At 38.7% G+C, this 17319-nt stretch overlaps 1 protein-coding gene and 1 non-coding gene across 11 annotated transcripts in view; both read left to right on the forward strand.

The window, feature by feature from the left end:
- MARK3 (microtubule affinity regulating kinase 3) overlaps positions 1 to 17319 on the forward strand; it is a 113145-nt gene that overhangs the window by 37096 nt on the left and 58730 nt on the right. For 8 of the 10 annotated variants that reach the window (XM_025869270.1, XM_073895925.1, XM_025869271.1 and 5 more), the window contains one exon: positions 10851 to 10904. The exons of the other annotated variants lie outside the window; for them this stretch is intronic. In XM_025869270.1, coding sequence (XP_025725055.1) covers positions 10851 to 10904 — 54 coding nt within the window. The remainder of the gene's footprint in view (positions 1 to 10850; positions 10905 to 17319) is intronic. 10 annotated transcript variants of the gene reach the window in all.
- On the forward strand, positions 10422 to 10612 carry LOC112822851 (U2 spliceosomal RNA). Its single transcript, XR_003207839.1, has one exon. It is a non-coding gene; the product is annotated as a U2 spliceosomal RNA (small nuclear RNA).

Here is a 17319-nt window from a genome sequence, read left to right on the forward strand (position 1 = left end):
TGCCTTTGGCTCGGGTCATGATCCCAGGGTCCTGGGATTGAGTCCGCATTGGGCTCCTTGCTCAGCGGGGAGCCTGCTTCTCCCTCTCCCTCTGCCTGCCTCTCTGCCTACTTGTGCTCTCTATCTCTGTCAAATACATAAATAAAATCTTTTTTTAAACTTTTTTTTAAGGGTTTTATTTATTTATTCATGAGAGTCAGAGAGAGAGAGAGAGGCAGAGGCAGAGGGAGAAGCAGGTTGCCCGCCTAGCAGGGAGCCGGATGCGGGACTCGATCCCAGGACCCTGGGATCATGACCTGAGCCGAAGGCAGACGCTTAACTATCTGAGCCACCCAGGCGCCCATAAATAAAATCTTTAAAAAAAAAAAAAAAAGAATCCTCTGTTCTGCCTGGGCGGAGCTGGCCGTCCAACCCCTCATGGTAGTCTGACACTTAATTTCCCCCTTTTCATCTCCAGGCCTGTTTCTGTCCTCTGTTGGGCTCATTGGCTGGGTTGGGGAGCAGCACACGTTCTGCATACAGACTCGTGACCTCGTAATTTAGCCCAGTAGCTCCACTCTTGCCTTTGGTGCCTCCCAGCCTCCCAAGTTTGGAGCCCTTCCCGAATTATGCTGGGCAAATCATGTTGTTTCTGGTGATGGTTTTCTCTGCTCTCTTTCAGAAAATTACTGAACTATTATTCCCACTGTTGTCTTGTTTTTATGAGGAAAAAACCCCTTTGTACAAAACTAACTGTTGTTAGCCGTGCTGTTATGCCTGCATGCCTTTACTGTCTGTCCTCCACATTTCACCGGGAGCGAGCTCTTAACCTGCTTCCCGTGTGTGTGCTGTGTGCTGTCCCCGGCGCTGAAGGAGGCACCAGAGAGCAGGAAGGGGAAGGATTAGATCTGGCACCGCATTCACCATTTGTTGTTGATTTTAAGAATGATAAACTGTAGTTCTTCATTCCAGGTGTGCTCAACTTCTTGGGACTTTAGATAAGTGGTTTTATGTTTTAGTAACAACTTTTTGTGTGTGTGAAGATCATCTTCACAGAGAGTTTGGAGACTAGAGAGGAAGAAAATCCCACACTTAAAATATTCTGAATACCATTTTTGTCTTTGTATATTCTCCATATGTATGTTTTTTCACCATATTTTTGGTCATAATTTTGTATTCTGGTTTTTCTCCCTCAGAATTTCATGCCGAGCAGTTCTCCATGCCGCTTCGTGGTCATTGTACCAGCTTTAGTGGTTGTGCGCGGTTGCATTGATTAGAACGACATTTCCCAAATTCTTTGTGTCTCAGAACGCCTTTAAACTTTTAAAATTGAGGACTCCCGGGATTCCTGGGTGGCTCAGTTGGTTAAGTGTCTGCCTTCAGCTCAGGTCATGAACCCAGGAACCAAGGGATGGAGTCCCACATCCAGCTCCTTGCTCGGCGGGGAGCCTGCTTCTCCACTGCCTGCCACTCGCCCTGCTTGTGTGTGCACTCTCTCTCTCTGACAGATAAGTAAATAAAATCTTTTTTAAAAAAAATTGAGGACGGGGCGCTGGGTGGCTCAGTCGTGAAGCATCTGCCTTCGGCTCAGGTCATGATCCCAGGGTCCTGGGCTCAAGCCCCGCATTGGGCTCCCTGCTCAGCGGGGAGCCAGCTTCTCCTTCTACCCCTCCCCTTTCTCTCTCTCTCTCAAATAAATAAAATCTTTTAAAAATAAATAAATAAAAGTAAAAATAAAAAAAATTGAGGACTCCCAAAAAGCCTTTGTTTACATGGGTTGTATAGACTGATATTTACCATACTAGAACTTAACACTAATAAATTTAAAACATATTAATTCATTTAAAGTAATAACAGGGATGCCTGGGTGGTTTAGATAGTTAAGTATCTGCCTTCGGCTCAGGTCTTGAACCCAGGGTCCTGAGATCAAGTCCCACACTGGGCTCCCTGCTCAGCAGGGAGCCTGCTTCTCCCTCTCCGTCTGCCTGCTGCTCCCCCTGCTTGTGCTCTCTTTCTCTATCTCTCTGACAAATAAATAAAATCTTTAAAAAAATAAAGTAATATCAGACCTATTACATTTAATTTAAATAACATTTTTTTCAAAGATTTCATTTATTTATTTGACAGAGAGACAGCAAAAGAGGGAATACAAGCAGGGGGAGTGGGAGAGGGTGAAGCAGGCCTCCCGCTGAGCAGGGAGCCCGATGTGGGGCTCGATCCCAGGACCCTGGGACCATGACCTGAGCAGAAGGCAGATGCTTAACGACTGAGCCACCCAGGCGCCCCTAAATAACATTTTTATGAGGAAAAAAAACCCTATTGTACAAAACAAATTATTGAAAAGAGTGACATTGTTTGTTTTTTTGCAAATATCTTTAGTGTCTTTTAATAGAAGGTAGCTGGGTTTTCATATATTCTGCATTTATGTCGGTATACTGTTTTGGTCAAAGTTTTTTAAAGTTATTTATTTGAGAGAGAGCAAGTGAGTGAGCACGAGTTGGGGGAAGGGCAGAGGGAGAGGGAGAAGCAGGCTCCCCACTGAGCAGGGAGCCCATGAGGGGCTTGATCCCAGGACTCTGGGATCATGACCTGAGCCAAAGGCAGATGTTTATCTGACTGAGCCACCCAGGTGCCCTTGGTTGAAGTTTATGAAGAAAATCTGACCTCACACGGATAATATAACTAGAAAAAAGAGGAGTGTCTTAATTCCCTTTTTCAGATAATTGCAAATACTGTTCTTTGATACTCTACTAAAACTCAGCAAGTAGTAATTTGGTGGCAGAGGGGGCAATGATTAATGGAATGTTTATTCAAAACAACTATAGTGACGGCCAAAAAGTGTTGATACCCAGAACAATTTGCTTCATTTGGAAATTAGTAGTAGTAGATTTGGAAGTGAGCGAGCAGAAGGGTGAAAGCCTCCTGTTCCACTAACAGATATAATTGAAAAATATCAAGATGTTCATCTTGCTTTTAATACAATCTGGAGGTGGAGTATTTACTGTTGGTGTGCAGAAAAAGAGAAAACCTCACCTGAACCCAGTTGCTGCATATTTAAAATCACTTACACAACTGTTACACTTTTTTTATTGTGGTAAAATATACATAACATGAAATTTATCGTTTTAACCATTTTAAGTGTACAGTTTGGCGGCATTAAGTACATTTGCATTGTTGTGCAACCGTCACCATCACCCATCTCTAGGACAGATACAGTTGATCTCACTTGCAAATTCCATATTTTCAGATTCATCTGCTCACTACAGTTTGTTTGTAATTCCAAAATCAGTACTTGCAGTGCTTTTGCAGTACTTGTGGCTATGCACAAAGCATCAGAAAGTTTGAATTGCCGAATGTATGCATCCCCCGCTGAGATCCAACAAGGTGATGATGCTCTGCCTTGTTTCAGCTTTCATACCACAACAAATGCTCTTTTTGTGGTCTGTTTACTCCATGGTTTTTGCATTTTTGTGCTTTTTGTTGTCAATTTTGCTGTTTAAAATGGCCCCCAAGTGTACGGCTGAAGTACTAGCCAGTGTTTCTAAGTGTAAGGCTGTGATGTGCCTGATAGAGAAAACACATTTGTTAGACAAGCTTCATTCAGACATGAGTTAGGTTCTGCTGCTGGCTGACAGTTCAATGTTACTGAATCAATGATATGTAGTAAATAAGGTGTGCTTAGAAACACACATAAAACAAGGTTATGTATTGATCAGTTGATGAAAGTTTTTATGACCAGGGTCCCATAGGAACCTAACCCTGTATTTCCTCTAGGAGCAGTATTCACAATGGCTTTGTAGAACATAATTACCATACCCAACAACAAACAACAATCTGTTTTTTTTTATTTTATTGTTATGTTAATCACCATACATTACATCATTAATTTTTGATGTAGTGTTCCATGATTCATTGTTTGTGCATAACACCCAGTGCTCCACGCAGAACTACTATCTCTGTTTTTGAAAGAGAAGTTATCTGGTGTTTTCCCCTAACAGATATATGGAGAAGGGTATCAAAAAATCACAGGCTTTCCTTGTATGTCTATGATTTTTGATTCGCCATTAATGTTTTCAAGGGGGAGCACTACGAAGCAAATTGAGAGCTCTGTACATGGGACATGGTATGTGGAGGCTGCTGGTCATGTGTCCGGCTTAGCTTCCTGGTGGTCAGTAGGAAAGTTGCCACATACACAGCACAAAGTGATTTTCTCAGTGAGGTTTCCCTGGATTGTACTCTTTGGGCACACTGTAGGCTTGTATGTGCCCTGCTATGTGGGCCTCAGATTTTTATCTTCCAGAAATTGTTTAAAGTCACTTTTCTCCTGATGGCACCTCTCCCATTCTCTTTGTCATTCTTTGTTCTTTAATTGGACCAGCAGGTGGGAGAAGAGGGAAATGCATGGGATCAATATGCCACCTTTAACTAAATGCCCTCATTGTGGTTATGAGAAACCTTTTGACTTAGTTATTTGTATTCAAGTTCTGTTATGCAGTTTAAAGAGTCAAGGCTTGTTTAAAAACCGAGTCCCTTGATCCCCCATCCCCATTTCCTAGTCTCCCAGGATGGCCAATTTCAGTCTTTTAAACTTTTTTTTTGTTTTTATTTTAATTACAGTTAGTTAACATACAGTGTTATATTAGTTTCAAGTGTACAATATAAACTGATCCTTTAGGTTACTTCTATCTTTAGCATGCTTTTATTCTTTAGAAACATTTTTTATTGAAGTATAGTTGATACACAGCATGCTCTTATTCTTACTTAATTTTTTGGTTTTAGGCATTATCTGCTGTCTTTTCATGATGGTTATTTAGAGTCATGATTGATTTTTTTTTAAATAAACTCTTTATTGAAATATAACACACATCCAGGGAAAGTGCCCAGATCATAAGTGTACACCTTGATGAATTAACACAAAGTAAACACATTTGCATAACCATGACCCAGGGCAAAACTATACTATGACTTGAACCCCAGAAGCTTCCCTTCTGTCTTCTTCTACTCACTTTTCTGTCCTTCTTCCCCAGGGTAACCACTGTCTTGACTTCTAACACCGTAGATCATTTTTTGTCTTCCTTATTGTGCTAATGGAATCATACAGTAGATACTATTTTGTGTCTGCCTCTTTTACTGCACTTCATGTTTGTGACATTCTTCCATGTTGTGTTTCTTCTATGTGTTGGGTGTTATGTTTTAATTTGAAGTTTTATTTTTGTAGCCACTTATTGTAGTTGTTCAGCTTGGTCTTTATTGCTGTGGACTGATTTGTGTCTCTCAAAATCATATATTAAATCCCTAACCCCCAGTGTATTTGGAGATAGGGCTTTTGTGGAAATAGGTTAAATTAGATCATAAAGGTAGGGTCCTGATCCAATAGGATTAATGTCCTTACAAGAAGAGACACCAGAAAGCTGCTCCCTCTCCACCATGTAAGGACGCAGTGAGAAGGGGGCCATCTGCAAGCCAAGAGGAAAAGCCTCACCAGGAACTGACCATGCTGGTCAGACTCTGATCTTGGACTTCCAGCCTTCCAATCTGTGAGAAAATAAATTTCTGTTGTTTAAGCCACTCAGTCTGTGGTATTTTTGTTATCGCAGCCTGAGCTAATAATCCATCCTTCCAGGCTACTGCATCCTCTTAAAGACCTGGGATCTTTTTTTTGACTGCTCTTTTAGTGTTTGTGGATGCTTTAATGCATATTGGGAGCAGGATTTGGGGACCTTTGACCACGAGAAAATTGACAGGAAGTGAAAGATGAGGGTATTTATTTCTCTGGTGGGTGTTTGCTACAGGTTTATTGGGCCCTTTGGGGTGGCGTATATCGAGGGAAGCCCTTCTCGTGTATGAGCTCTCTTTATCCCTCTTTTGTAATTTTCCACTTTGTTTCTGGCATCAGGGTGAATAAATGGAATTTCCCAGAACTTTACACAACAAGTGGCAGGGGCATTCCTCTTTCCTCGCCAGTGAACTCCCTTGGCTTTTACTATGCACGCCCCATCCCCTGCCAAAAAAAACCTCCAAAAAACTCCACAACCTTGGGAACATGTGTGTGGTCTTTCCAGTCTCCATCTGTCTCAGGTACCTGGTGATGCCCCCACAGTTGCTTCCTCTCTTACTGCCTTCGAGGTCTGAGCTCTCCCCCAGGCACGAGCTCTGGGCCAAGATTATTTTGGTAGTTGAGTCACCCCAGCAGGGAGCTGGAGGAAGAGGGGATTATAGGCTTCCCCCTCAGGCTTCATAGCCACACAGATTGACATCATTGTAAATAACTGTTTCACTCAGAGGGCACTTACTTTTAATAAAATGACTCTCTTCTACAGTTTGATTTAGCTGAATGAAACATATTTTGAGCTTCTGCTTTTGCTTTAAATACTATTTGAATAGCAGTATTTGAAAAAGAAAATGCTTAAGAATAGAATCTTTTCTGTAGAATAGAAGGCAGATACTGAACAGAGCCAGAAGAAGCTAGTGATCAAGAGTTTGGTCATGAAAGGGGCGCCTGGGTGGCTCAGTTGGTTAGGCAACTGCCTTTGGCTCGGGTCGTGATCCCAGGGTCCTGGGATCGAGCCCCGCATTGGGCTCCCTGCTCTACGGGGGGGCCTGTTAGTCCCTCTCCCTCTGCCGCTCTCCTGCTCTCTCTCTCTCTCTCTGCCAAATAAATAAATGAATAAATAAAATCTTAAAAAAAAAAAGTCTGGTCAAGAGAATAGAAACCAGGTCTCAGAGGATCAGAGGGAAGAAGAACCAGAAAGGCAGCATATTTGATAAATCTGGCCATTAGAAGGAGGAAGAAAACAGAATGGTGGCCAGAAAGGAATAGTATATCTAAGGGGTTTCTTTGGAAATTGGGAGATCCATGGATACCACATAAAATTACTTATGAAAGTACAGTTTGAAGAAAATTAATCCATTAAACTTTGAAATAATTAATTTAAAAAAAAGATTTTACTTACTTGGAGGAGCAAGCAAGAGAGAGCACGAGCATAGGGAGGGGCAGCGGGAGAGAGAGAAGCAGACTCCCTGCCAACCAGGGAGCCCAGTGTGATGCGGGGCTCAATCCCAGGACCCTGAGATCATGACCTGAGCCAAAGGCAGATGCTTAACCAACTGAGCCACCCAGGCGCCCTGAAATAATGTAATTTTTTAAAATTACATTGATATCTGTTAAAACACCAGAAACCCTATTTCTTCACTCTTCTGTCTCCATCTCAAACACGTGTGTGGTTACTGAGTATGAGTGGTCAGGGCTCACATAAGCTCAGGAAGCACTTATGTACCTAGTAGTATGTTGGGGCTATAACAAGACGTCAATCCCCAGCTGAGATGTGAACAAGGTCATTGTTTGTATACTCCAGCCACTGACATTTCCTTTCACTTTTTTTATTATAGTTTCCACCAAGACTTGTGTTTTCCAAATATGAAATCAGAATTCTGTCTGCTTTTTTCAAGCACACACATGCTAACTGTCTACCCCTCCTGCAATTCTGGTTTCTTTTTCCTCCCCAGTTGGGGTGGGCTGGGGTGGTGGGTCCTTACGCTCCAAGGTCAAGTTCACTGGGTGCCATGTTAGCAGCATTTGTCTGTCTTTAGCTCCTCTGGAGGTCAGTGGGTTCATAGGAAGTAATAGATAACTTAGGCAGATGGAGGCTTTAGGCCAAGTGAAGCAGGGGTCGTTGTTTTTTTAAGTGTTAATATGAATAAGTGCAGCAGTTCTTGAAGTAGCTATGGGGACCCCTGGAGGTCTCTCTGGAGAACCTTTTAGAGGGTCTGCAAAGTCTGTACTATTTTTGTAATACTATTAAGACAATACTTTTTCCATTCTCTTTCATGAACCTAAAGTAAAATTTTTCCAGAGGCTACATGACGTGTGACATCACAACAGATTGAATCTATGATATGTGAGAATTTCATAAAAATGTTATTTATATTAACATGTAATGGGCTTACTTTTTTCCGTTTATTGTGATAAAATACACATAGCATAAAATTACTCTCAACTATTTTTAAGTGTATGTTTCAGTAGTATTGAATACATTTATATTGTGTAACCATTACCATCATGCATCTCCAGACCTATTTTCATCTTGTAAAACTGAAACTCTGTATCCATAAATACTAACTCCCCATTCCTTCCTTCCCCCGTTCTACTTTCTGTCTCTATGAATGTGAACTCTCTAGGAACCTCATAAAGTGGAATCATATAGTATCTGTCCTTTTGTGTCTGGCTTGTTTCATTTAACATAGTGTCCTCAAGGTTCATCCATGCTATAGCATGTGTCAGAATTTCCTCCCTTTTTAAGACTGAAAAATATTCTGCTGTATGGAGACACCACATTAGGCTTATCCATTCATCACTCTGTGGACGCTGGGGTTGCTTCCACATCTTAGCTATTGTGAATAGTGCTGCAGTGAACGTGGTGTATAAATGTCTATTTAAGTCCCTGCTTTTGGTTCTTCTGGGTACATACACAGAAATGGAATTGCTTGATCATATGGTAATTTCTATTTTTAATTTTTTTGAGGAACTCTATACTGTTTTCCACAGCAGCTGTACCATTTTACATTCCTACCAGCAGTGCACAAGGGTTCCAGTTTCCCTACATCCTTACTGCTTGTTGTTTTCTGGGAGGTTGTTTTGTGTTTTTTTTTTTAGTAGCCATCTTGATGGGTGTGAAATGGTATGTTGGGGTTTTGGTTTGCATTTCCCTAATGATCAGTGATGTTGAGCATCTTTTTTATGTGCTTACTGGCCGTTTGTACAGTTAACCCTTGAACTACATAGTTTGAATTGGGCAGGTTTACTTATATGTAGATTTTTTTCTTTAAATGCAGTTGAGTACTATATTTTCTCTTATCATTTTTGTAATACATTTTCTTTTCTCTAGCTTACTTTATTGTAAGAACACACACAACATACAAAATACATGTTAATCAACTATATATATTATTAGGCTTCCCATCAACAGTAGGCTATTAGTAAAGTTTTGGGGGAGTCAAAAGTTATTCATGGATTTTTGACTTGGAGAGGGCAGTGCCCCTACCCCCATATTGTTCAGGAGTCCACTGTAGATCTTTGGGGAAATGTCTCTTCAAGTCCTTTGCCCATTTTTCAATTGGGTTTTTTGTCGTTGAGTTATAGGAGTTCTCTCTATATTCTTGATATTAATCCCTTCTCAGATCTATGATTTGTAAATATTTTTCCCCTTCTCTGGGTTGCCCTTTTACTCTGTCAGTATTGTCTTTTGATGCACAGAATTTAAAAATTTTTGTTAAATCTAATTTGGCTATTTCCTTTGTTGCCTGTGCCTTTTGTGTCATATCTAAGAAATCACTGCCCGGTCCAGTTTTGTGAAGCTTTTGCTGTATGTTTTCTTCTAAAACATTAGAAGAAATTTAAAATTTAAAACTAATTTTAACTCATATTCAGGTGTTTGATCCATTTTGCAGTAATTTTTGTAGATGATGTTAGGTAAGAGTTCAGTTTCATTCTTTTGCATGTGGATATCCAGTTTTCCCAGCACCATTTGTTGAATATTATGTTGAAATGAATCTTACTATGTTCAATACTTATTTTTACAATTTTTCAGTTTTCTTTTGTAATAAGGTAAATATTAACAGATATAACCCACATTTGGGATCATTAGTAATCTTTAAGAGTGTAAAGGGGACCAAAAAGTTTGAGTACTGCTGACATAGAGGATCTCCAAGCACTTTCCCCAGCCTTTCACTCCCTTTCTTCAGTGGTGCTGCTTATTGGATCTGGTGCTGAAGGATGCACAGTAGGAATACAGCCTCATCAGTGTGGGGTTAGGTCATTTGTTGCCCTGGACCTCAGTTGCAAAGCTGAGTTAATTATGTTCTCCAGTTCCTGGCAAAGCCTCTTTCTTCACTTATGTTCCCTTTCGTCCCCTGTTGTTACCCTCTCCCCCTATTCTGGGTGTTCCTAGTTCCTAGAAGTCACTTTTATTCTAGAAAGGACAACATGCCAGATAAGGACGCTGCTGCAGGTCCATTTAGTAAATATTAGTAAAACTGATTTTTTTTTTTTAAAGATAAGTGTGTATGACTAGAAGCTATAGTTCTTTCTTTCTGTATCTTAGTGGTTTGTTAAGACTGCTTGGGGTTTACTCACCCCTTTTTGAACAGAGGTGACCAGGTAATCCATTTGTTGTCTCTGTACATGTTTCACTTGGCCTACAGATTGCTCTGGAACTAGTCCCTTTTCCTTCTTTAACTACCTAAAGATCTTTTCTATTTTTTTTAAATAAAATGTTTTTAAAGTTTCAGATTGAACTCCAACCTATTAGTTCATATATTTGCTTAATTATCAAGCTCTTACTGTGTGTAAGACACTCTGAGCAAGGCACTCTGGGGTATATAAATCTGTAAAAGCTGTATGTACTGCCCTTGAATCCCAGAGTCAGATAAAATTAAAATATCGGCTTGCTTCTCAGCCTTTTGGCTAAGAGCAAGTGTAGTATCTGTTCTTCTCAGTTTAATATCTGATACCTCCTCTGTCTGAGGACAATACATTAAATGGATTTGGGGAACTAGGAAATGGAATAGGAGCTTGCTCCTTCCACTCTGTGCATTGACCTGGTATTGCAGTACTTCCAGGAATGGTGCAACCACCACCACCCCTGCCCTTGGATTAAAATTAAAAAAAAAAATTTTTTTTTTAAGTATTGCTGAATAGGGAATAGATCTGCTTCATTATCCTACGTTTTTAGAAGTGTTTTCATTATATAATCAATCTCTCTCTGTCTTTCTCATGTCCCACATGTCTGGGCATTTACAAAACTATTACCAGTTAGTCTATAGTTATCAAATTTGTAAAATCTATAAATATTTATTAATTTATTTTTTTCTAGGTTGCAATAAAAATAATTGACAAAACTCAGTTGAATCCAACAAGTCTACAAAAGGTAAGATTGGTTTGGTATCCAGTATTTTTTTAAATGATTTTCAGTGCTAATTGCCATCTAATTGGTCCCACCAATACCTCAACTGTTATTTGTATATATTATGTTTAGTACAATAAGTTTCCTATTCTTCAGTGTAACTTAGGTGTAGTATTATATGAAAAGTTGTTGGATTGTTTTCCTTTAGATGAAGATAATGATTTTTAAATGTTTTTAATAGCACAAATTGAAGGCTATACATTTTAGTTGAATATTCTAACTATTGACTAGAACAGAGTTTTTAAACATAAGACAGAACATGCTTTTGTGTAATTAGTCTTATGCAGAGTTATATACCTTTCTCATAGCTAGTACTGAGGTCTTTAAAGTCAGCACTTTGGCTTTATTAAACTCTGCCACTATGACTAATTAAGGACTGATGATTAATTCATATGAAAGGAAAATATAAAAATACAAATGATAGTTGAAAACATGGTTGTAATGCACTGTTGCGATTTGTATCATCTAATGGAGATCAGAAGTCCTCAACGTTGTTGCATGTTAGAATCAGCTGGACCTCTTTGCATTGTCTTGATGACTGGCCCAGAGAGATTTAATTGCTCAGGTTAGGGCCTTGGCATAGGTATTTCACTGGTGCATTCGTAAATGATTAATGATCATAATAAAATCCTTCTAGTTCTTTTTAGTCTTGCAAAGCCTTTTACATCATTTGATTTCTAGATTTGGCCTATTAGTAGTTGGGTTTTAGAGACTAGGAACTAGGAACAGGAAATCTGAATTAAAATCCTGGCTCTGCCACGTAAAATGTCTAACTTGACCTTGAGCCAGTTACTTAACTTTCTTTTTTTTTCCAGTTAACTTTCTTGACCCCAGGTTTCTGGTCTTTAAAATAGAGATAATTTCATCTTCTCAGGATGGATGTATTAATAAAATAATGCAGTTAAAAGAGCTTTGTAAACTTCAAAGCATTTCACATGTAAGATATTATAAGCGTATTGCCCTGTATAAATTCCTGATTTTTTCCTAATGGTTATTTTCCATTTATATCATAATTATCATTATATCATAATTTTGAAGTCCTGCCCGTGTGTGTGTGAGAGAGGGGGGGTGAGAGAGAGAGGTGGGGAGGAAAGGACTTTATCTTGCACTAAAAATGGTACTTAACAAGTGGTTCTGCAGGCCAGAGTGAGTCTTAATGGCACTCAAGGTGGCCTGGAATGGATCCAAAAATTCCAGTCCTTTCTTCTGAGGATAAAACTGTATCCATTGCTTTAAACTTTTATTTCTTCATATATCTTAAGGACTTGGCATTAATGAGTAAGTTAGGGGTTACTAAAATTTGGTATTCAGAACTAAAATTAACATATAAAGAAGTTTACTGAGGGTTCTAGTTCAGTATCCTAATGATGTTACAAGTGTTCCACTATTCAGGCATCCTTGGCGGATAACTGGAATTCTAGCAGTTTTCTAGGGAGAATTTTATCATGGTTTTGTCTTTAGTTGGTTGTAATTTTTCCCTCCTTCCTTGCTTTTTTTTCATTATTTTGGGTAAGAGTGTTTTATTGCTGCTATTCTTTATTATTATTACAAATTACTGTTTGTAAACATCATTATCAGTTTAGTACATGATACGTTGTCTGGTTAGCCTGACAATGTGATTATGCATATTTATATCAGCATTAATTTGGGCACATAATAATAAGAGGTAAGATTTTAAGAAGCCAGATCTGTCCAAGTTAAATAACTTGATAAGTGTAATATTTGAAGCTTATAGGGCATTGTTTTATTTTTTATTTTTCTATTGAAGTATAATTTCCATGTAGTGTTATATTTCAGGTGTACAGTATAATGACTCAGCAGTTCTATGCATTATTCAGTGCTCCTCACGATAAGTATGCTCTTAATCCCCTTTGTCTCATTCATCCATCCCCCACGTACCTCCTCTCTGGCAACCACCAGTCTGTTCTCTGCATTTAAGAGTCTGTTACTTTGGGACACCTGAGTAGCTTAGTTGCTCAAGTGTTCAGCTCTTGGTTTTGGTTAAGGTCATGATCTCGGGTGGTGGGATTGAGCCCCCTGTCGGGCGGGCTCCACACTCTGTGCAGAATCTATTTGTCCCTCTCTGCCCTCTGCCTCTCCCCTTGCTCTCTCTCTGAAAATGAATAAATAAAATCTTTTGTGTGTGTGTTGTCTCTTTTTTCTTTGTTCATTTGTTTCTTAAATTCTACATAGGAGTGAAATCATGTGGTATTTGTCTTTCTCTGACTTCACTTAGTATTGTACTTTCTAGATCCATCCATGTTGTTGCAAATGACAAGATCTTGTTCTTCTTTATGGCTGAGTAATATTCCTGTGTGTGTGTGTGTGTGTGTGTGTGTGTGTGTGTGTGTGTATCTTCTTTACTCATTCATCTGTGAATGGATACTTGGGTTACTTCCACATCTTGGCTATTGTAAATAATGTTCCAAGAAACATATGGGTGCATATATCTTTTCAAATTAGTGTTTTCATTTTCTTTGGGTAAATATCCAGTGGTGGAATTACTGGATCTTATGATAATTCTATTTTTAATTTCTTGAGGAACCTCCATGCTGTTTTCCGCAGTGGCTGCACCAGCGTGCATTCCCACCAGCAGTGCAGGAGGGCTCCTTTTTCTCCACGTCCTCTCCAGCTTTTGTTTTTTGTTGTCCTTTTGATTCCAGCCATTCTGACAGGTGTGAGGTGGTATCTCACTGTGGTTTGGATTTGCATTTCCCTGATGCTGAGCCATGCTGAGCATCTTTTTCATGTGTCTGTTGGCTATCTGTATGTCTTCCTGGGAAAAATATCTATTCAGATCCTCTGCCCATTTTTATTGGATTATTTTTAGATTTTGGTGTTGGGTTTTATAAGTTCTTTATATATTTTGGATATTGACTCCTTATTGGATATATCATTTGCAGATATTTTTTCTCATTTGGTAGGTTGTCTTGTTGATGGCTTCCTTTGCTGTGTAAAGCATTTTATTTTGGTATATCTCAGTAGTTTAATTTTGCTTTTGTTTCCTTTGCCTGAGGAGACAGATCTAGAAGAATGTTTCTATGGTTGATTTCAAAGAAATTATTGCCTGTGTTTTCTTCTAGGAGTTTTATGGCTTCAGGTCTCATATTTAGGCCTTTAATCACTTTTGAGTCTATTTTTGTGTGTTGTGTAAGAAAGTGGTCCAGTTTCATCTCTCTATTTTTTTTTTTGAGGAACCTCCATACTGTCCATTTTCATCTTTTGCATGTAGCTGGCTAGTTTTCCCAGCACCATTTATTAAAATACAGGGCATTATTTTAAATCATGTGTATTAGTTCATATTCTTTTCTTATAAATTAGAAGCATTCTCTGTATATTCCTGTACAGTTGTTTTTCACTGAATTCCTTTTCTGTGGAAAAGTTGCCACAGGGTGGAGTTTACATGGCGTCTTTTCTTTTTTTTTTTAAAGATTTAGTTATTTATTTGACAGAGAGATAGCGAGAGCAGGAACACAAGCAGGGGGGCGGGAGAGGGAGAAGCAGGCTTCCCACTGAGCAGGGAGCTCGATGTGGGACTCGATCCCAGGACCCCCTGGGACCATGATCTGAGCCGAAGGCAGACACTTAACAACTGAGCCACCCAGGTGCCCCAACATGGTGTCTTTTCCCTTGGAATAGTACTTCCTACTTTTTTCTTCCTCAGCGCCATGCACAGTTGTATCACATCTGCATTAGGAACAGCTCTCTTTATATTTTGATTTTAAGCCTTGAAGCTTATACATTTCTCAGTGCTTATCATGATGAGCCCCGAGTAATGTATAGAATTGTTGAATCATTGTATTATATACCTAAAACTAATACAGCACCTTAGAAGGTAACATTCACTTTAAGGAACATTCTGCCATCAATAAAATGTAATCTTTTTGTACTGCCACTATCAAAAAATGTAGACTGGCTCATTTAAGGAGTGTTTTAACACAGGTGTTAAAATAGTATCCATTTCAACATGTTCAAATTATTCAGGCTTGCACACTGAATTGTGCACATTTGCAAACTAATGTTACTTTCACAGACAAGTTTCTTTTCTTTTTCTTTTTCCAGTCATTGCGTTAACAAATGTTAGATTCTAGTAAGAGATATTTTTCTGCATTGTTTTTGTGCTTCTCAACTTTGAACTACTATTCCTGAGATGTTTTCTGTTTATGAATGTTTTAGATCAGCCTTTTTTTTTTCCTTAAGGTCAGCCTTTTTAATGTTGTGTACCTATATAATGGTTTTGAAAGCAGCAGGTATAAGAAGTATGTTAGTTTTCTTTTGGTTTTACAAAGTCATTTTTAACTTTGGTTTGGTTATATGTGAGGAATTTTGCTGGGTCTTGTTTTAGTTTGTCATTAAGAAGCAAGTTATGGCTCATTTTTAAAAATATGTTTACCTATTCAAAAATGCTAGTCTCTATTAAGACATTCTAGTATAATCAGTGTAACCCATCTAAAGTTACTATTGTTCTTTTTCAGCCTTGGAGTTGAATGTTAACATAAAGAGAGTGTATAGAGTGATGGTTAGGAACACTGTGAAGCCAGGCTGCATGGATTCAAATCCAGGCTTAATCCAGCCTAGCTGTGTGACAAGTCATTTAACCTCCCCAGGGTCTTAGTTTCCCCACTTATAAAATGGGGATAATAATAGTAGGTCATAGGGCTGTAGTAAGAATTAAATGAGTTAACTTTTTTTTAATTTTCTTTAAAAACAATTTTAAGTTCCAGTTAGTTTTAACATACAGTGTAATATTAGTTTTAGGTGTACAATAGAGTGATTTCAACACTTCCATACAACACCCAGTGCTCATGACAGTAAGTGCACTCCAGTCCTTCATCCCCAAAACCTATCAAATCTATCCATCCTTCTACCTCCCTTCTAGTAACCATCAGTTTGTTGTCTATAGTTAAGAGTCTATTTCTTGGTTTGCCTCCCTCTCTCTTTTTTCCTTTTCTTGTTTATTTTGTTTCTTAAATTATACACATGACTGAAATCATATTTATTTCTATCTGATTGACTTATTTTGCTTAGCATTATACTCTAGGTCCATCCACATTGTTGCAAATAGAAAGATTTCATTCTTTTTTCTAATATTCCGTGTGTGTGTGTGTGTGTGTGTGTGTGTGTGTGTGTGTGTGAGAGTGAGACACACCACATCTTTATCCATTTGTCAACTGATGGACACGTGGGATGTTTCCATATTCCATAATTTGTCTATTGTAGATAATACTGATATAAACATAGGGGTGAGTGTATCCCTTTGAATAATTTTTGTATTCTTTGGGTGAATACCCAGTAGCGTGATTGCTGGATCATAGGGTAGTTCTATTTTTAACTTTTTGAGGAACTTCCATACTATTTTCCACAATGGTTACATTGGTTACATTACATTCCACAATAGTTTTCATTCCCACCAACAGTGCAAAAGGGTTCCCCTTTCTCCAAGTCCTCACCAACACCTGTTGTTGATTGATCTTGTGTTACTGATTTTAGCCCTTCTGACAGGTGTGGGTTAATACCACATTGTTGTTTTAATTGCATTTCCCTAATGATAAGTCATGATGCGTTTCATGTGTCTCTTGGCCATTTGTATGTCTTCTTTGGAAAAATATCTGTTCATGTCTTCTGCCCATTTTTTAATTGGATTATTCATTTTTTGGGTGTTTATCAGTTCTTTAAATATTTTAGATACTAACCTTTTATTGGTTATGTCATTTACAAATATCTTCTCCCATTCTGTAGGTTGTCTTTTAGTTCTGTTGATTGTTTCCTTTGCTATCCAGAAGCTTTTTTTTTTTTAAGATTTTATTTATTTATTCATGAGAGACAGAGAGAGACAGAGGCAGAGAGAGAAGCAGGCTCCCAAGGAGCAGGGAACCCGATGCAGGACTCGATCCCAGGACCCTGGGATCATGACCTGAGCCGAAGGCAGATGCTCAACCATCTGAGCCACCCAGGCGCCCGTGCAGAAGCTTTTTATTTTGGTGTATAGTTTATTTTTTATTTTGTTTCCCTTGCCTTGGGAGACTTACCTAGAAAGAAATTACTCTGTAAATAAGTTAATATTTAAAAGCCCTTAGAAGGACAGAGACTAGTACCTGACACAGGGTAAGGACTGAATGAATGCTTGTTATTGTGTGTCCTGCTAAATATTAGGTTTTTGTTTGCTTGGTTTTGAGGAGTAAAAGGTGTTGTTTGTTTGTTTAAAATTTTCCCCTTACAGGAAATAAGTAAAGCTTAAGAACTGAGTGTTAGGTTCTGGCTCAGTCTCTTTTATAGGCCTTAATTGCAGTGCACTATTTCCGGTAATGGCAAATATTTGAGCATTTAATGCTGAGCATTTTTCTGACTGTATTACCTGTATGAACTCATTGTATTAGTT

The sequence above is a fragment of the Callorhinus ursinus genome, unplaced genomic scaffold (assembly GCF_003265705.2).
Source record: "Callorhinus ursinus isolate GAN/ISIS: 27379988/994484 unplaced genomic scaffold, GSC_fseal_2.0 scaffold8, whole genome shotgun sequence".
In the NCBI taxonomy this organism is placed as follows: domain Eukaryota; kingdom Metazoa; phylum Chordata; class Mammalia; order Carnivora; family Otariidae; genus Callorhinus; species Callorhinus ursinus.